The sequence below is a fragment of the Emydura macquarii genome, unplaced genomic scaffold (assembly GCF_026122565.2).
Source record: "Emydura macquarii macquarii isolate MOO-44397 ecotype Brisbane River unplaced genomic scaffold, CSIRO-AGI_Emac_v2 contig_3603, whole genome shotgun sequence".
In the NCBI taxonomy this organism is placed as follows: Eukaryota; Metazoa; Chordata; order Testudines; family Chelidae; genus Emydura; species Emydura macquarii.
The window spans coordinates 2,838,591-2,857,839 of NW_027133740.1; the positions used below are offsets into that span (position 1 = coordinate 2,838,591).

Genomic DNA, 19,249 nt, shown 5'->3' on the forward strand with positions numbered 1-19,249 from the left:
AAAAGGTATCTTTACAGTGTCTTAACTAATGTTTTTAAAACTCCAGTGTAGAGAGGACAAGTTTAATGTGTTAGTCTAGGTATTTCCTAAGAGGGAGCTAGGGTTCATCTCAATCTGTCAATAAGCAAAGCGGTTAGTACTAAATTACAATGTGTGAACAGTCTTAAATATCTTGAGTTAATTTAATAAACCATCTTTAAGATTAAAGGAAACTAAGTAACCAATGGAAGATCAAAGTTTATTTATTTTTTTACTACCAGCATACAAAAACATATTGCACATCAAACAACCAAAACAAAAATAAAAATACTCTACTAAGGACTAATATGTAATTTATACAGAATAAACTTTCTGGAAATTGATCTTTTCAGTAGTTCAGGTTATGTCTTAATGGACATGACTAATTCAGCTTAGTGTTTTAACTAAAGCTATGTTTGATTTTTAAATACTGTACAGTTTAATAAATAAACCAAACAAAGCTTCAATGTAGAACAGTCACTGCCAATGTCATCCAATATCCCTGCAGATTATGAGAATTTAACAAATGTATTCCAGTGGTCTGCAGTTTTTTTTCCTCTACATACAGCATTTAAAAAACATGTATTAAAACAGACCAGTTTCCAGACTAAACTAATGGAGAAATTACAATTCAGTGCAAAATATTTTAGAGACTGCATTTCTTTCTAGTTTTCCTCAGGTGAAGAAGTGGTTGCATATTATTAAAAATGTAACAAAAGCAGCTAATGCTTTCATAAAGAATATTACATTAGGGATTCCCCCCACATCTTTGCCATATTTTGAAAACAAAATAACATTTCCTATAGCCAGCAAGTTTTTATTTAAATGTTACATATACTATTTCAAGGCACATCTGATGATATATTTATAACACAGTAGGTGTCAAAGTATGTTTAACATATGATTTCTTCAGGATCCCTCCCCTTTCTGTATTCCAAAATGGAGGAACTGAAAGTGCGGTGTCAAGACTGGCGATCCATATTCTATCTTTGGCAAGCTTATACAAGCACTATTGTAAAATGTAATGTAAAAGAACTGTAAACTAAGAACTTCAGTTTATGAAACACCATTCAGCACTGCTTCTTCCTGATTATTTTCATCTTCTTGTACAGTACTTGACTTCTCTTCTTCAGGACTATGCTGTGGTTTAGAAGGTTCATCCTCAGAAGCATTAGCAGGACCATTTATTGCTTTTTCTGAAGGGCCATGTTCTTCGATCACATCTTTTGCCTTTCAACAAAAAAAGATGAAAAAATTCACTAGATATAACATGGAAAAACCCAAGAGAGAGAGACGGGCATAATCCAATGTGTTCTAAGCATCAGAAGAGGAGCTACAGACAATGAGTTCTAATCTTGGCTCTGACTCTAATTCCCTCATAAGAACTGCCACACTGGATCAGACTAGTGGTCCATCTATTCCAGCATCCTGTCACCTACCAATAGTGGACAACACCTGATGCTTCAGAAGAAGGTGCAAGAAACCCTCCAGTAGGCAGTTATGGCATTATCTACCCCAAAAAAGTTTCTGCCTAACCCCCAGTAGTGAAAGATTGTCTTAAGTCCTGAAGCATTAGGTTTTATATCCCTTTCACAGCTCCCCCACCTCTTTTTAGTATTTACTCGTATAACTGAATATTCTAGTTATCCATATAAATGAATAACCCCTTTTCAAATCCTGCTAAATTCATCACCTCAACAAATAGCTTGTGGATACATTCTGTGTGTTGGATGAAAATGTATTTCCTGTATTCAGTTTTGAATGCCCCCTTGTTTTGTATTGAGAATGGTGAATGGGTTTCCCATCTATCATCTCTATACCATTCATTCTAGTCTCTGTAACCTTGTGCAAGTCACTGAATATCTCTGCCTCAGTTTTTGTAAAATGTAAAAAATAATACTCATCTCATGGGAGTCATAAGGATTAATATTTATAAAGTGCTTTAAAGAGTAAAAGCTTTATAGGTAGCAAGCATCCCTATCAAGGAACGGGAACAAGGAATTAGTACTTCTAATTTTAGAGAATTATGTTAGATGCAGTAAATTCAACTTATTTGTAACCTAAGAAAGTCTGCATTATAATTCAATATGAGATGAATATCAACCACAATGTACCCAGTCACATTCTCTTGTGATGTTATACCCATCTCAAACATGAGATAAAGAGGTCTGAAAACACAGGAATCTTCAGAAAGATCATCTGATTTCATAAATATTCTGCAAAATTTAAGATTTCATAATTTGACTTGAAGGTAGAAACAATGTACTGTTGAAATTTCAAATATACATTCACAGGGCAAAAGTATATCTGCCTTGCTAGTTAGTATCAGCAATATTATCAATAGGGTTTTTCATTCCCCAAGCGTGAAAGACTATAAGCATTCCATCACTAAAGAGAGAAAAATAAAGCAGCATATATTTTAAAATAATTGAGTTTTCTCTTTTTTCTCTTACCATTTCTTTCTTGTTTTTGGCCAATGTTTCCCTCGGGAGGTTTCTTTGTCTACTCTGAGATTCAGCTCGTGATATATAATCGGCTACTGTGACTGTGTGAGAGAAGAAAAGTTAAAGATGCTGAAGCACTAAAATTTTTTTCAGATTATTTTGGGTTTAAAGCGAGTTGTCCAATTTGCTATTGTGCCATTTAGGATTTTCTGCACTATATGCATAAAATATAGATTTTATAGCTGATAAATATGTATTTGTGAAACACCTAGCACTCTTTGATCAAAAATCATATTTAACTAAAAATTAATTTATAATAATTTCATAATAAAGATTAAATTCTGTCCTTGGATAAACAAGTATGGCTTCCACTGAAATCAGTGGTACTAAGCACACATCTGCTTCTGCAGGCAGAATTTGGCCATAAATTAGTAGGGTCAAAAGATAATTCTAGTTTGAGATAGGTGTAGGATAGACAGCCTGAAAAGGAGGACTGTATTACTGGGCTCTCTTCACAACAAAAGACACTTTAGATTGTAAAGATTTAGATGCAGGAAATTTGGTTTTGTTGTTATATTTTAATGACAGGAAAGTGAAGTGGACAGCTACGATAGCATATAAAAAGTAATGAAATTTTAGGGTATCCCCTCAATGGACTGAAGGGAGATTAGAAACATGGGAGGAATAGAGGAAAACTTTTTAAAAATAAAATAAGGAAGTAGCATTAACATCTTTATTTCTTGCAGAGATTTTCATGGACAGCACATTCTCCGGCTATTTCCTGTCCATTCCTGCAATTCGAAAGGCAACACTATGCTTTTAGAACACACATTTGTGATTATACATTTTGAAGGGATAAACAATTAGTGATGAACCTAAAAGAAGCTACAGAGCTTGTCAAATAATATCTATTGTATAACAATTGATGAATAATTATATTTAGCATTTGACAAACTCCAGCTAGCTATTTTTCTGGGTTTAATGGTGATAAAATGAGAAGATCCATATTAGGGTAGAAAACAAAATTTATTAATTTGGTTTCTGCTCCACTACTATTAGACACTTTATAAGTGGGTGCAACTGCTCAAGACCATTCTAGTTTTGAGAACAACTCAGGTCTCAATACCAGGGAGGATGCGCCTTTAAAATACTACTTTACACCCAGATTCTGTAATGACTTGCATACATGCAATGAAAATTAATTTTGTATGTTGAATTTTAAACATTTGATTATTCAATGAGCTTTTCCCATGTTCTCATATTTTTTAATTCCATTAGTTATCACATTACAAAAGGAAAAAAAAAAATCAGTACTATCTCTGCCATAACAGTATCATTATCATCTCCTTCCATTTATTCCGATTATATATTTATTTTAAAAAAAAGAAAAAAACAGAAAAGATTAGCAGGAGAGCATTTTCCATAAGGACACTACAAAACTACATATTTCACTATTACTTTCACAACCTAACAAGCTATTGCTCTGCCTTTTATTTTATTTACTAATATAATCAATGTTTATTCTGAACAATAGTGGCAACAGAAAAGCACAGCCTTCATTCAACTTCTGAAATATGGGGAGAAACTAAACAGATTGAAAGCAAAATTGAGGGATGGTTTTGGGTTTTTTTTGAGTTTTTAATAAAGCATGTTTCAGTTGAAGGGAAATACTGTCATGGCATTTCAAATGTTGATTAATATCTTACTTTTCTCATTTACAATAACCCCTTGTAAGTCTGAAGCTGAAATCCAATTTCTTACCAATCTAATTCCTTCTTTGTAAGTACATATCTATTTATTATAAGACTGAAGAATGCTCATAAGAACTTGGACTGTTTGCCTTTTTTTTTTTTTTTTTTTTTTTTTTTTTTTTTTAAAGTGCACTGAAGCATGTGTTTTCGGAAAAACCTACACTTTTAAAAATGACATGACCCTCAGCAAGCAGATGCAAGTAAAACTAGCAGGTTGGAAAACATCCCTTTAAATTTACCAAAATGTTCTATGAATTTACAGTCACATTTTCTGCAACAGGTATTACACTGAAAATCAGAGAATTCATCTTTAAGATTTGAAGTGTTAATACACATAAAAGAAATGCCTCAAACCACAATACCAAAAAACAAAACAAAAAAAAAAAAAAAAACCCCAACCAAAACCAAAGAATGCAATTTCATTTAAAATGTCTTTTTTCAATTTGTAGATGATTAATATGTCCATACAGGTGAGGGATTGATAACATTGACGTGATACAGGCATAGGGCAGGCAGATGCCATGTAAGTTCCCTCACACTGTTCTGCCAATGCACCTCAGTACAAACCTATGCCTCCACTGCTATTCTAAGTCATCTTCCCCTCACGTGAAGACAGCCAATAGTGAAAAATTTAAAAATATTTGGTCATGTCACTTTCAGTGGGGTTGCACAGGTGTAAGTGCAGGACATGACCCAGTATTCTTACAGAGCTTGATTCTAAGCCACTGAAATCAATGGGAGTTTAGTCATTGACTTCAATGACTGCTGGATCAGAAGTAAACTGTATTTACAAGTGAAAAATTAAATTTTAAAAGACAATACAAATTAGTTTCATTAGACAGGTTATGAATTAAATATGTTCTTCTGTTGTGAGAATTGTTTTTTGCCTTGTACACAGTAGTATTATTAGTTATTAAGTAACATTTACAGTAGTGTGGCTATATATAGAGATATATAGCTATACATAAACAGCAGACAGGACATTCTTTCATGCTTGTGATCTGAGGTTACCCACAGCTCCACTTGAGTTACCTGGCTGTCTATCTTCTGCCTGACCCCTGAAGCGACGCCTGCGGCTACGATTGCGTCGCTGGGGTTTTTTGTCACTATCATCTGCAATTGCAAAGTTTACCATGAACTATTTCTGATAAAACTGTTTTTCTTCAGCAGTTTAAGGATGGGCACAGACTGCTTTTATTAACATGGAAGACAAAATAAGATATACCGAGAGAAAATGGAATTCTGAATTGGAAGTATTAAAAACTGATTAGAAACTTGATCTTATACAGTTTGGTCCTGATTCCAGATTCAGTAAAATATTTAAGCACACGCTTAAGTTTACTTTGCTGAATAAATGACTCCATGTGGTTTCTAAACATATGAGATATAAACTGCTACTAAACTATTAACGCCCTATGTCATTGGAAAGGTAAGTTTTCCTTATATTTGCAGTAACATTTGTCTGACCTCAATGTCACCACAAAACAGGTGATTCTTCAATCAGTACACTTTATACTATTGATATGTTATGTGGGAGACAAAAGTTATATTCTTGTTCCTCAAGGCCCAGCACTTTTGCAAATACTGAGGTCCCAATGAGGTGAATGGGACTTAATTCAGGGAAAATACTTAAGTATAGGCTGAATGGGGACAGACTTAAACAGCAGTTTAAGTGCTGTCCTACAGTCAGGCTCAAGTTGCCAAGGGTTAAGGAAGTTGCATGCTGGCTCAAGGAAAACCAAAAGTGCTGTTTCTCTAATCCACCTCAGAAGGCATTATTTAAAACAACAATACTGACAGGAACCAAAGCAGACCCACAAAGTCTCTTTTAGCCAGAAGAATTATGGAGTTGGTATAGCATAGCAATAGAGACCAGTAAGAGAAGGAAACCTCATGATAGTTCCATGGATGTGGAAGACTTCTTTCACCAAAAGAGAAAAAGTTACATAATACATTAGTAATCATTTTTTAACCAAAAATAGATTCTCCACTCATAAAAATGAACTTACGTTCCATTACGTTGACACAGCTAATTCAGAGCAACCTTTTGTGAAGTAACTCGTTCTGTTTCCCAACTGATAACATACCTAAGCCATTCTCATTAACAGAAGCAGTGTCAGACTCTGTCATTCCATCCATCAGAACAGCATCTTCATCAGTCCTTCGCCTGCGTGACCTCCTACGACGGTTAGTACTGTGATGAGATTCACTGGCATCGGTGTCCACAGTCTGGTCTGACTCTGTGTTATCAAGTAAGCTGTAAGGGTTGCTGTCCGGATCTTTAAGCACTAAATATCAGATGGAAAAGGTCCATCTAAGACAAACTGCAGTTACAAACAGTGGCTCATGCTGACTTCATTATGCATTTTGAAATGCATGATTTTACAGATTTTGGTAATACATTGACAAACATAGCAGTTATGGTTTTATGCTGGTTCCTTGGGCTTCTTCACTAGTTCTAATCCAACAGGGAATACTCTAGGGAAGCACAGCACAGTACAACATGTCAGCATATCATCAAGAGACCCTCAATGTAATATTTAAAAGAAACTTTTAAAAGATTAGTTTTTAATCCATTTATCCATGACACTCTTCACCTGGTTAGCAGATACATACGTGCGGGGGCCTCCAATGTCACAGCCCTGCTCATTTGCTCACCAGACAGGAGTGTGGGAGCCACCCTGGGCAGGGACTATTCAGCAGTGCCCTGCAGCAGGGGCTTGTCCTCCTCTTTTCAGTCCTGGCCAGAGGTCTCTGCTCCACTGGGTCAGGATCGCAGTCTCCCCTACACCTTGCACCCTGGTGTCTTGGGCCCTCTGGCCATGCAGGGAGCCCCTGCAACCTCGCTGTCAGTGCTGACCTAACCCTAACCTCAAACCTACCCTCCTTAATTTCCAGCAACTGTAAAAATAAATACAGTTAAAAATAAAAACCAATATTAATAGTCAAAATTAGAAAAAATAAAAATCAAATTCTTCCAAGTCTAATTATCTGTGTGGGGTGGTAAAGGGGTGAGGACAAAGAGTAAAGAATTCTAGGGAGAAATGGGATGAAAAGCAAAGCCCTTAAACTTTGTCACAGAATAGTTCATAAAACATGCAAATCCTGACATGATTGTACTGAAATCCCACTGTAAATATAAAAATTTAGACAGTTAGCTTGCAATATACAGCCTACGGTTTTTTTATGTTGCAATATTTAAAAAAAATACACACACTTTAAAATTGTGATTTACTTAATTTAAGATGAGAAAATACAGTCAGTTGTCTGCAGTAAAAATTAAATTAAAAATATATTTCAACACACTACCAGAGCTAATCGATGACTTGCCACCACGGGGCCCACCACGTCCACGACCCCCAGAAACACTGCGCCCTCTTCCTCCAGGACGTCTTCTGCTGTCACGCTGATGTCGGCTCTCCCTGTCATCTTCTCCTGCCAGTGACCAATCACTCAGTTCATCTTTTCTCTCAGATTCCGTTTCAGAGGGATTAGACAGCTCTGAATTTGTACCTTCAGCAATATAAAAAAGGAAAACAAAGAGATGGCCATGAAATTTGGGGCTATATTCTGACTTCAGATACACAAAGGAATCCCACTGACCACAGGGATCCACATAGATCTGATATCAGAATATGGTTCTTAGACTTTAACTGATATTTAGCAAGTCCCTAAAAAACTTGGCGTTGTTTTGGAATAACGAGAAACATGCAGTCAAAGATTTTTTGCAATTTTAGTGACTTACAAGTGCAATTCATGCATAATGTATATTATTTTGTCTTTCTATACATGGACGCACAAGAAATAAGGGATTAATACCATCTATACATACATATGGGCTATGTGACAGTTTCTAGGCAATTTTCTGAAAATTCCCAACAACTTTACCACCTAATAAATAATGGGAGTTGCTAAGCAACTACTCAATCATGCAACTATTGTAACACTAGTTTGAACAATTTAATTACTATGTTAAGTAATATCCCATAAATCTCAATCTCATATTTCTGGGTCACAAACTCTCCATAATTTTCTAGTGGATTAAAAATACAACTTCTGCCTTTTTATTTTAAAGCACTCAGACACTGAAGTAATCAGGGATGAAAATATTTTGGCCACTTGTAGTGATTACCTCATGAAGAAACAACACTTCGAAAATTGTATTCCCTGAGATAAAAGCAGTTTATGTTACATACTACATCAAGATACTGCCGATTGTACAGCATCCATTCCAGTTTAGTACACAATTCACCAAGAGTACAAAATGGTTTAACCGCTGGTACATGAAAGCTATATTTTTTGGTGCAGACAGTAGGTACAAATCATCAATGCTTAGCACAGGGAACTCTGGATTTACTGGCATCAGGATTAAACAAAGATCATATGCTAATTGCTGGTCCAACATTTCAAAAAGTATTTGAAAAATTCTTAATCATAAGCCTTAATCATAAGATTCATTACAAACTCTTTCCCAGTTTTGAAACAGGAGGCATATCTGAACACAATCATAAAATAATTTTTATTAATAACTACAGGCACTCTTTCCTTGATGTTATTTTTTCCATATCACCTAGAATTACTTCATAAATTACTATGCCAACAAATGTTACATATGTTTATGTAGCATCTTTTATCCTGAAGGATCAAAGTGCTTCAGAAACTATGTATAAAAGGCATGCCTACCCAGCACTGAAATGCAACCACTTCTTGCTTGGAACATGGCAGTTAGTCTCAGTCATCAGCAATGCACTATAGGTTCTGTTTGATTTTTCATTTTTAAGTAAAAGAGGGGAATTCAGTAAGGTCTCCAATTAAAACTACATAGGAAATTTTAGGGAGGTACAATTTGGCACCACTTGGGGAGCCCTTCTGAACCAAAAAGAGACAAGGAGACTTATGTGGAGTTAAAATCCAAGCAGTGGTTCTGCAATAAGTTTTCAGAGTTCTTAAGAATGCCTCCCTGGGCTGAGGGAAACTGGGGAGAAGCCTTAAGAGACAACTGGGTGTAGAGTAGGCTAGATAGTGTCAGAATTTTAAAAAAGAACATAGGGATTTTCTGACAAAAACTAATCAGGGAACAGAGTGCTACCTGTTTATAATTGTTTTTAGTCTTTAAAGTCAGTGTAGCTGTATAAAAGAATTGTGACCAGTGACTGCTAGTTTATTTTGATTGCAACAGAAAATGTACATAAATCTGAGACCCAAAAGCTGGTTTTCTTTGCTTAAATTGCATCTCCTGAGTTTCTGTATAGCCACACAGGCCATTTCCCTGACACAATTTTAATGTGATATAACTTTATTATTGTCAAAAGGCATGTTCTCTCCAAAATTAAGTTACTGGATTTTCATTTCATTTTTCTTCAGTTTAAAATATCTTTTCAATAGGAATGCAAACAAAAAGATCGGATCTTCATAAGGCCTCATGCTCATATGAGATGCTATGTTAATAATTAAGGTGCTCTACTTCCCATGTTAGCTGAGCTCTACATTCCCAGGAAGGCATTCACTCAACTGTGTTCCACGCTATAAGTAACGTATCTAAAAATGAAATACATATTTAAAAATAAACCTCAGCATCATTTTCCTAGGCTGAAGTTTCCATACCTGTTCTGTAACTTAAAAACACTCACCATAACCGGATGTATAATTGGGGCCTCTGCGACCTCTCCCTCTTCCACTATATGACCTAGAACCTTGTACTGAGGAGAGGGTACTCTCATCAGTAGTGTAGCCCTTTTCCTTTTCAGGACCTCTGGTGGAAGAGGGTCTGAAACCCATACCAATCTGACGCAGCTGTTCGTCGATCTGGAGCCTCTCCAGCCTTAGTTGTTCTACTTCCTACATTCAGAGACAGAAAATCATAACCAATTTTAAAGCATTATTATGTGTTATTAGAAAATGAATTCAACCTAGGTCGTTTTAGCATAGTATGTTTAAAAGGTTTTCAGATCTCCCATTACCAATAAATATTATGTCATCTATTTGGTAATTGTCTGAAGGCCAAAGAAGGCCTTACGTAGCAGTATATTTATTTTCCTTATGCTTCATTAAAGCTTAGTTCCTTCTTTATGCTTCATGCTTAGTTAAGCTGGAGTTAGCACATCATATGCAAAAAATGGTTACCTGAATCATAACTGTTGTTGTTCTTTAAGAAGTGTTCTGCACATAATATTCCACATTAGGTGTGTGCATGTCCAATGTATTTGAGTCAGAGACTTTTAGCTAGCATTATCTGTCAGGGTGGCACATGTGTGTTGCAGTCGCTCAAGCCATGGACTGAAAGTATAAAGGGTGGGACCACCTTGACCCTTACTCAGTTCTTTCTAAACAGAAATCCTAATATCTTCAGACTTTGATGTAGCAGGAAAGGAATGTGAGTTGTGGAATACGTGCACAACATCTTGAAGAACAAGTTACTGTACAGGTAAATAACAGTTTCTTCTCCTTCAAGTGACTGTACATATGTATGTTTCATTTTAGATTATTCCAAAGCAGTACTCCTTAGGTGGTGGGAATTCAGAGAATCTATCTGAACAAGGGCTGAAGAACAAACTTCCCAAAGTCTGCATCAGCTTTAGAAGATGTAATGGCATAATGTCTTGTGAAAGTGCAAAGTGAAGACCATCTGCAGGGCAGCCACATGTCCATGACTGGGATGTTGTTTTAAAATGCTGCAGAGTAGCCTAACCTCTGGTGCAATGAGCCAGAATCCTCTCTGCAAGTGTGATGTTCACCAAGTTGTAACAAACTCTGTTGCAGAAAGATATCCAGCTGCAGATCATCTGTGCAGAAACCACCTGACTGACATCGCTACTAAGAATGCTGTCTTTGCAAACAAGTAAGAAAAGGATCAGGAGGCCAGAGGCTCAAACACAGCCCATCAGCCAGGCACCATGGGAAGCTCCAATTTGTAATCATATGCAGTGACAAGGAACCGAGAAGGAGTGAGGATGACTCCGCCTTTTATACCCTTGGTCCACAGTATGAAGAAGGACAGGGTGCATGCGCTGCTTTGATGGGTAATGTTAGTTAACAGTCTCCAATCTGAGTGCACTGGATATGCACACACATAATATAGAATTATATATATGCAAAAATCACTCAAAGGGGGACCTATGTTAACAAACATTAAGATTGAACTGTTAAGTTAGAACACGCAAAAATGTAGGTTGACCACATTATCTCTGCTCCCTTGCATGTATGCAGGACAATATGGTGAATTTTGAGATCACACACTATCGATCAAATACACATAACAGTGTTCTCCTACACTTCAGCCTTATTTTATTAACCTTATTTGTATTTTAGATAACCTGTGATCACGTAATTTAAGGCCAAAGTAAATCCATACATGCAAGGGAATAGAGTTGAAGCCATGCATACAACCTTAGGGCTGATCCTGAGAGGAACTGCAACTCTCACTGATGTCAACGTATTACTTAAAAAATTTAAGTATACATTGATAATTTCCTCTTATAAATGTTTCCAAAATACAAAGTTAAAAACTTACCTTCAGGTAGGCAATATGGTATTCTAAAAGAACTTGGACATTTCCAATGTTTTCTTTAGTGCCAACAAATACGAATGGGACCATTCCCTATAGAAACAAAACTATAATCATTCTCAAAAAGAATAGCATATTATCAAAACCACAAAAAGAACAAATTATCTGCCTTAAGTATTATGAATAAATGACAAACACTCACAACAGTGTAGCCTGAACCTTGAACTGTGTTCAAGATAGACTAGATATCTGTCACCAGTGCCTCCTTCCCGTGACTATTTCTGCACTTCTCTGAACTTCGGGCTACTGTATGTTAGAACAGCTTCAGGACTGCTTTAATTTATCTTGACTGTCTCTGGCCCCAGCAAGCCATTCCAGCAGCCACTGACAGCTGGGGCATAGGGATGCTCACTCCATATTCCTTTCCCTCAGCCATGCCCACTGTACTGCCAGCAGAGGAGTAACTGGTGGCTTTATACCATTCCCAAGGGAGAATCCTTCACTGGCTAGTTAAACCAGTTTTTCAGCACAGATGAACTTTAGAGGGACCAAGGTTCTATCCCTGTTTTCACATATATAAAATAAATAAATATTATGAATAAACAGTGTGACACCACCATGTCACATGTGCAGGTGATAAGGTATTTGTGGGAAAAAAGATACTGCAAATCAAAGAATCATATCATTGGTGTTACTGAAATATATGATTACTTAAATCAACTTTCCTGAGTTGCTGAAGTTTAAATGTAAATTTATTGCTGTTGAAAGGTGCCAGTTTGACAGCCCTTGAGAGTGAAGCCACAGAATGCATACAGCCCTGGCAGATACGGTGTTAACTTCCTCTACTCTGATCTACAAATGTGCATCAATCATAACCTACAAGGATCATGATTAGGGGTGAAAGTATAATTCAGTTTCCATAGCCAGTTCTTTGGCCTTTCTGCTGGAAATGCCAAGATGGGTTCCTCCAATTAGTGTCAATTCTAATAGTTTTTATGATATGGATTCCAGCCAACCAGCAATTGGACTGAGACCAAACTTAATATCTCAGCGGCCACCAATCAGCCATTAGATAGTAACTCTGAGATACTAACAACCTGGGCTAAATATGAAATGCTGATCAGATACTAACCCACTGAGTCCAGTACCCAACCCTTTCCCCAAGTTGTCAACTTTCTACAAATATTTTGCTAATATTAAACAGACAATAACAGTATCACCTTTGCTCTTTCCAAAACCATTTGTTAAACTGCATTGACATAGTTTTAAAAAAAATACATGTTTAATAGCTAAAAGAAAGAATAAAGAACTTACATCTTCTCTGGGCAGTTTGTTTTCATTGTCCCCTTCGATCCTCACCCGCACAACTCCAGACTTGTCTACAATCTCCTGAATCACTTTTCCATTTTTTCCAATAACTTTTCCTTTAAGGGAGGAAAATGGTTAATTCTGAACCAATGCTTGAAAGTTTTTCTTTAATATAGTTTCCTTGTCATTTCCATGTCACATGCACTAAAACAGTAATAGTAATAAAATAAAAGCAGTGCTTCATGAGCCCAATTCTCCACTACCATGGACATTATGTCACATTTTTCACCTACTTTACATAGTTGCAAATGACAACACAAGGTGCAAGTGGGAGAATCAATGCAGTGTATAAATTAGATACATGACAAAGATGATGGTGGTTGGATCCAGATTAGATTCCAGTGTGAGGTTGAATCAGGGCTCAATTCAATGGCACTGTAATTTTACAAGCTCTTCTTGCTTTATTTTGATGCATCTGAACTAGAACCAGGAAATATTAGATTCCTGAATAATGGAGCCAACCCACAATTAAACAAAAAGTCCCTCTGAAACAAAGCTCTTTCAGGCCTACAGTCATACTGCCTTGCATAGTGATCCTGTCAACTCTCATGAAATAAACAATGTTGGGACATACAGTACTCAGTACTCCCAAACACGGAGCTGTCTCAGTAGCTGGAATTGATGATTCAGTAGATGGCAATCTTCTCTAAGTACTGAACCAGTGACAAAGTATGGTGCCAGAAGCACTCTGCTTGATGAGATGCCTTCTATCAAGAAGAGATATAAAACTGAAGTCCAGGAATACACTGGGACAAGGAATTTAAGGAAAATGTGTGTTTGACCTTGAAGAGGAAGTGGGAACAACCTTTGTTTTTCAACAGTTTAAGAGACAGGAACTATCCTAATCACAGAACCACAGAATCATAGAAATGTTGAGCTGGAAGGGATCTCAAGAAGCCATTATGTCCAGCCCTCTTCACTAAGGCAGGACCAACTAACCTAGTCCATCCCTGATAGGTGTCCAACTTGTTTTTAAGAAAGCTTCCAAAGATGGGCACTCCATGACCACCTTTGGAAGTCTATTCCAGAGCTTAACTACCCTTATAGTTAAAAAGTTTTTCCTAATATCTCAGCTTGGTCTCCCTTGCTGCAGATTAAGCCCATTACTTCTTGTCCTACCTTCAGTGCACGTGCAGTAAAATTGACAGTTATCAGGTCCCTACTCAGTCTTCTTTTCTCAAGACTAAATATACCCCCCCCCTTTTTTTTTAAACCTTTCCTCATAGGTCAGGTTTTCTAAACCTTTTATCATTTTTGTTGCTGTCCTCTAGACTCTTCCCAATTTGTCCACATCTTTCCTAAATTGCGGCACACAGAACTGGACATAGTACTCCAGCTGGGGCCTCACCAGCATCGAATACAGCAGGACAATTACCTCCTGTGTCTTACATACAACACTCCTGTAATACACCCCAGGATCATATTAGCCTTTTTTTGCAGCTGCATCACATTGTTAATTCCTATTCAGTCTGTGGTCACTATAACAGTTATTTCCCATTTTGTAGTTGTGCATTTGATTTTTCCTTCCAAAGTGAAGTACTTTGCATTGTCTTTATTGAATGTCATCTTGTTGAATTCAGACTAATTCTCCAATTTTCAAGGTCATTTTGAATTTTTAACCTGTCCTCCAATGTACTTGCAAGCCCTCCTAGCTTGGTGTCATCAGCAAATTTTATAAGCATCTGCCCTACTCTATTATCCAAGTAATTAATGAAAATACTGAATAGTACTGGACCCAGAACTGATCCCTGTGGAACCCCACTAGTTATGCCCTCTCAATTTGACAGCAAACCACAGACACTCTTGGGAGTACGGTCTTTCAACTAGTTGTACATCCACCTTATAGTAATTTTATCTAGACCACATTTCCCTAGTTTGCTTATGACAACGTCATGCAGAACTGTGTCAAAAGCCTTACTAAAATCAAGGCATATCATGTCTACTGCTTCTCCACTATCCACTAGATCAGTAATCCTATCAAAGAAGGAAATTAAGTTGGCAAATCCATGCCGACTATTCCTTATAACCAGGACCTAGCTCCATCCTCCCTGGAACCCCCCTTCAGGAAGCTGAAGGCTGCTATCAAATCCTCCCTCCCTCTTCTCTACTGTAGACTAAATAAGCCTAGTTCCCTCAGTCTCTCCTCATAAATCATGTGTTTCAGCCCCCTAATCATTTTCACTGCCCTCCGCTGGACTCTCTCCAATTTGTCAACATTCTTCCTGTACTGGGGGACCCAAAACTGGACATACTACTCCAAATGTGGCCTCACCAATGCCGAATAGAGGGGAATAATCACTTCCTTTGATCTGTTGGCAATGCTCCTGTTAAAGCAGCCCAATATGCCGTTAGCTTTCTTGGCAATAAGGGGACACTGTTGACTCATATACAGCTTCTTGTCCACTGTAACCCGCAGGTCTTTTTCTGCAGAACTGCTGCCTAGTCAGTCAGTCTCCAGTCTGTAGCAGTGCATGGGATTCTTTCGTCCTAAAGTGCAGGATTCTGCACTTGTCCTTGCTGAACCTCATCAGATTTCTTTTGGCCCAATCTTCCAATTTGTCTAGATCACTTTGTATCCTATCCCTACCCTCCAGCGTATCTACCACTCATCCCAGCTTAGTGTCATTTGAATCATCTGAAAACTTGCTGAGGGTGCAAAACACTCTATCCTCAAGATCATTAATGAAGATGTTGAACAAAATCGGCTCCAGGACCGACCCCTGAGGCACTCCGCTTGTTATAGCTACCAACTAGACATCGAGTCGTTGACCACTACCTGTTGAGATCGATGATCTAGCCAGCTTTCTGTCCACCTTACAGTCCATTTATCCAACTCATACTTCTTTAACTTGCTGACAAGAATACTGTGGGAGGCCATATCAAAAGCTTTGCTGAAGTCAAGATATAACACGTCCACTGCTTTCCCCACATCCACAGAGCCAGTCACCTCATCATAGAAGGCAATCAGCTTGGTCGGCATGACTTGCCCTTGGTGAATCCATGCTGACTGTTCCTGATCACCTTCCTCTCTTCCAAGTGCCTCAAAATGGATTCCTTGAGAACCTGCTTCACGATTTTTCCGGGGACTGAGGTGAGGCTGACTGGTCTGTAGTTCCCCGGATCCTCCTCCTTCCCTTTTTTGAAGATGGGCACCAGATTTGCCTTTTTCCAATCATCCAGGACCTCCCTCAATCGCCATGAGTTTTCAAAGATAATGGCCAATGGCTCTGCAATCACATTATCCAACTCCCTCAGCACCCTTGGATGCATTGCATCTGGCCCCATGGACTTGTGCAAGTCCAGCCATTCTAAATAGTCCTGAACCTGTTCTTTCAGCACTGAGGGCTGCTCACCTCCTCCCCATTCTGTGCTGCCCAGTGCAGTAGTCTGGGAGCTGACCTTGACTGTAAAGACAGAGGCAATAAAAAGCATTGAGTACCTCAGCTTTTGCCATATCATCTGACACTAGGTTGTCTCTGCCATTCAGTAAGGGGCCCACTCTTTCCCTGACCTTCTTGTTACTAACATGCCTGTAGAAACCCTTCGTTACCCTTCACATCCCTTGCTAGCTGCAACTCCAGTTGTGCTTTGGCCTTCCTGATTTCACTCCTGCATGCTCAAGCAGTATTTTTATACGCCTTCCTGGTCATCTGACCAAGCTTCCACTTCTTGTAAGCTTCCTTTTTGTGTTTAAGCTCACCGAACATTTCTTTGTTAAGCCAAGCTGGTGGCCTGCCATATTTGCTATTCTTTCTGCACATCGGGATGGTTTGTTCCTGCACCCTCAATAAGGTTTCTTTAAAATACAGCCAGCTCTCTTGGACTCCTTTTCCCCTCCTATTATCCTCCCAGAGGATCCTGCCCATCAGTTGTCTGAGGGAGTCAAAGTCTGCTTTTCTGAAGTCCAGGGTCCGTATTTTGCTATTCTCCTTTCTTCCTTTTGTCAGGATCTTGAACTCAACCATTTCATGGTCACTGCTGCCAAGGTTACCACCCATTTCTACTTCCCCTACCAGTAATAAGTAATTTGCTCCAGTATCTTTCAAGGTATTCAAGTTAGGCTGACTGGTCTATAATTTTCCAGGTCCTCCTTGTTCCCCTTTTTAAAGATGGGAAAACATAGCACCACCTTTCTCCAGTCTTCTGAGATCTCTTCTGTCCTCCAGGAATTCTCAAAAATAATTTATAATGGTTCCGAGATTGCTTCAAATACCATTATAGATACATTTTCAGTTTCAGGAATTTCATCCATAAAAAAGATATTTCTGCTCCCAGATTAAAAAACTAAACTAAAAGGACATTTGATCCCTCAAGAATGATTAGCATACATGAAAAGATGCACATTTCTGGAATGAGAAGGATATGATTATCATACTGCTACTTGTGTACATTCCAGCACAACGCCATCCAACAGGCATAATTAGTCAACTAGGACCAAGCACTGGACAATGGTATCTTAGTTCCAGAGGGGTAGCCGTGTTAGTCTGTACACAGCAAAAACAACGAGAGTTTTGTGGCACTTTAAAGACTAACAAGTTTAATTTGTTAGTCTTTAAAGTGCCACAAAACTCTCGGTATCTTAGTTGAATTATCATGCCATTCTTAAAAGGCTGTGATTTTCTTTTAAATGTAATGTCAAAAGATCAGTTTCAATATTCATTTTTAAGAGGTTTTTTTTAGGTTCCATTCCTCTCCCCACAATTTATCAATTTAAATTTTACAGAAGCAGGACATTTAAAAGCTAATCCTAATTGTTTTTATTAAAAATATGACTGTAGAAATCTGAATGTTATGACTCTCAAAGAGCAACCATAATATTTAAGAAGTCTATTTAATCTTTTTTAAATTAATTACAAGATAGAATTGACAAGTTGTCCACATGTGCAACAGAGATGCTTTTAAAACCCCTGTTCTACCCACAGTTATTCAAAGGGTTTTAGTTTCTAAGTATAGGGAGAAACCTTCAAATACTGTCATCTAAGCCTTCTATGCATAGTCATAGTGAACAGCCTTTCTTCCTCCAATTTTCAAGTGTTTTAAACTTTTAGCAGTATTACATACCAACAAGATTTCTGGGAACTTGAATAAAATCCTCCACAAACTCCAAGTAACTTCTAGCCTTTTTTACTGCATCAGCACTCTAGAAATGAACACAACAGAAGTTTATTTTGCATGTGATACGTTAAAAATAACACCCTGTTCCAACAACTGGAAATCTGCCAGACAACAGCAGGAACAAGATTAAATTAACCTAGTTTTGAACTAAATGATACAGAAATAACTGAGTTTAAAAAGCTCAAGAACAAAACAGTGGCAAGAGAGTGGCAAAAATAGTGAAAAACAGTGTTTGCACACTATTTAATATAAAGATTTTTTTATATATTCTGCAATAGAACACAATTAAAACCAACTCTGAAAAAATACCCCTTTTATGTTTATCTTGCAACAGCTCATTGAATTTTGGAATGACCATTAATTGAAATATATCCTTTTATCCCCAAAACGGCACACACAATTTCTGAACCCAGACATGCTTGAATATCTATAGCAATTAACATCATAAAGAAAAATTACCTATCCTTCTGTAACTGTTGTTCTTTGAGGTGGGTTGCTCATATCCATTCCACCTTGTGCACAAGGTGGAGGAGAATGTTTTTTCCCTCTCAGGGGAAACCCTCTGTCATCACAGGCCACTGTGTGAAGGTAGAAGAGGGTAGAGCCATCCCCAAGCCCCCTTGTTTCCTTCATACCAGACAAACTCCGATAAAGAGGGGAAGACGGGTGGGTCATGGAATAGACATATGCAACACAACTCAAAGAACAAATAGTTACAGAAAGGTAGATAACTTTTTTCTTCTTCAGTGCTTGCACATGTCCATTCCACTATAGGTGACTCATGAGAAGACGAACACGGAGGTGAGCACAGAGTCCACTTAAACAGCGACTGTAAGACTGAAGCTGGCATTGTCCCTGGACTGATGGGAAATGGCATAATACGAAGCAAGAGTGGGGCCAGATGACCTAGTCACCACTTCACAAACGTCCACGATAGGTACTTGTACCAAGTAAGCCGCCCATGTTGCCTGTGCTCTAGTAGAATGCACCAATACCCTAGTTAGTAGGGTATAGATTACTCAACCTGTAGCATAAATGAATCCACAAAG

At 37.8% G+C, this 19,249-nt stretch overlaps 1 protein-coding gene across 2 annotated transcripts in view; it reads right to left on the reverse strand.

Moving 5' to 3' along the window:
- Positions 1–226: 226 nt before the first annotated feature.
- Positions 227–19,249, reverse strand: part of FXR1 (FMR1 autosomal homolog 1) — a 57,053-nt gene continuing 38,030 nt past the window's right edge. Inside the window, exons 9-17 of one of the 2 annotated variants that reach the window (XM_067536478.1) lie at positions 18,147–18,225; positions 13,032–13,141; positions 11,724–11,810; positions 9,844–10,051; positions 7,523–7,726; positions 6,301–6,501; positions 5,246–5,326; positions 2,472–2,563; positions 227–1,248 (exon numbers count right to left, since the gene is read on the reverse strand). In XM_067536478.1, coding sequence (XP_067392579.1) covers positions 1,075–1,248; positions 2,472–2,563; positions 5,246–5,326; positions 6,301–6,501; positions 7,523–7,726; positions 9,844–10,051; positions 11,724–11,810; positions 13,032–13,141; positions 18,147–18,225 — 1,236 coding nt within the window. In that variant the 3' untranslated portion in view covers positions 227–1,074. The remainder of the gene's footprint in view (positions 1,249–2,471; positions 2,564–5,245; positions 5,327–6,300; positions 6,502–7,522; positions 7,727–9,843; positions 10,052–11,723; positions 11,811–13,031; positions 13,142–18,146; positions 18,226–19,249) is intronic. The other variant, XM_067536479.1, reaches the window with a different exon arrangement.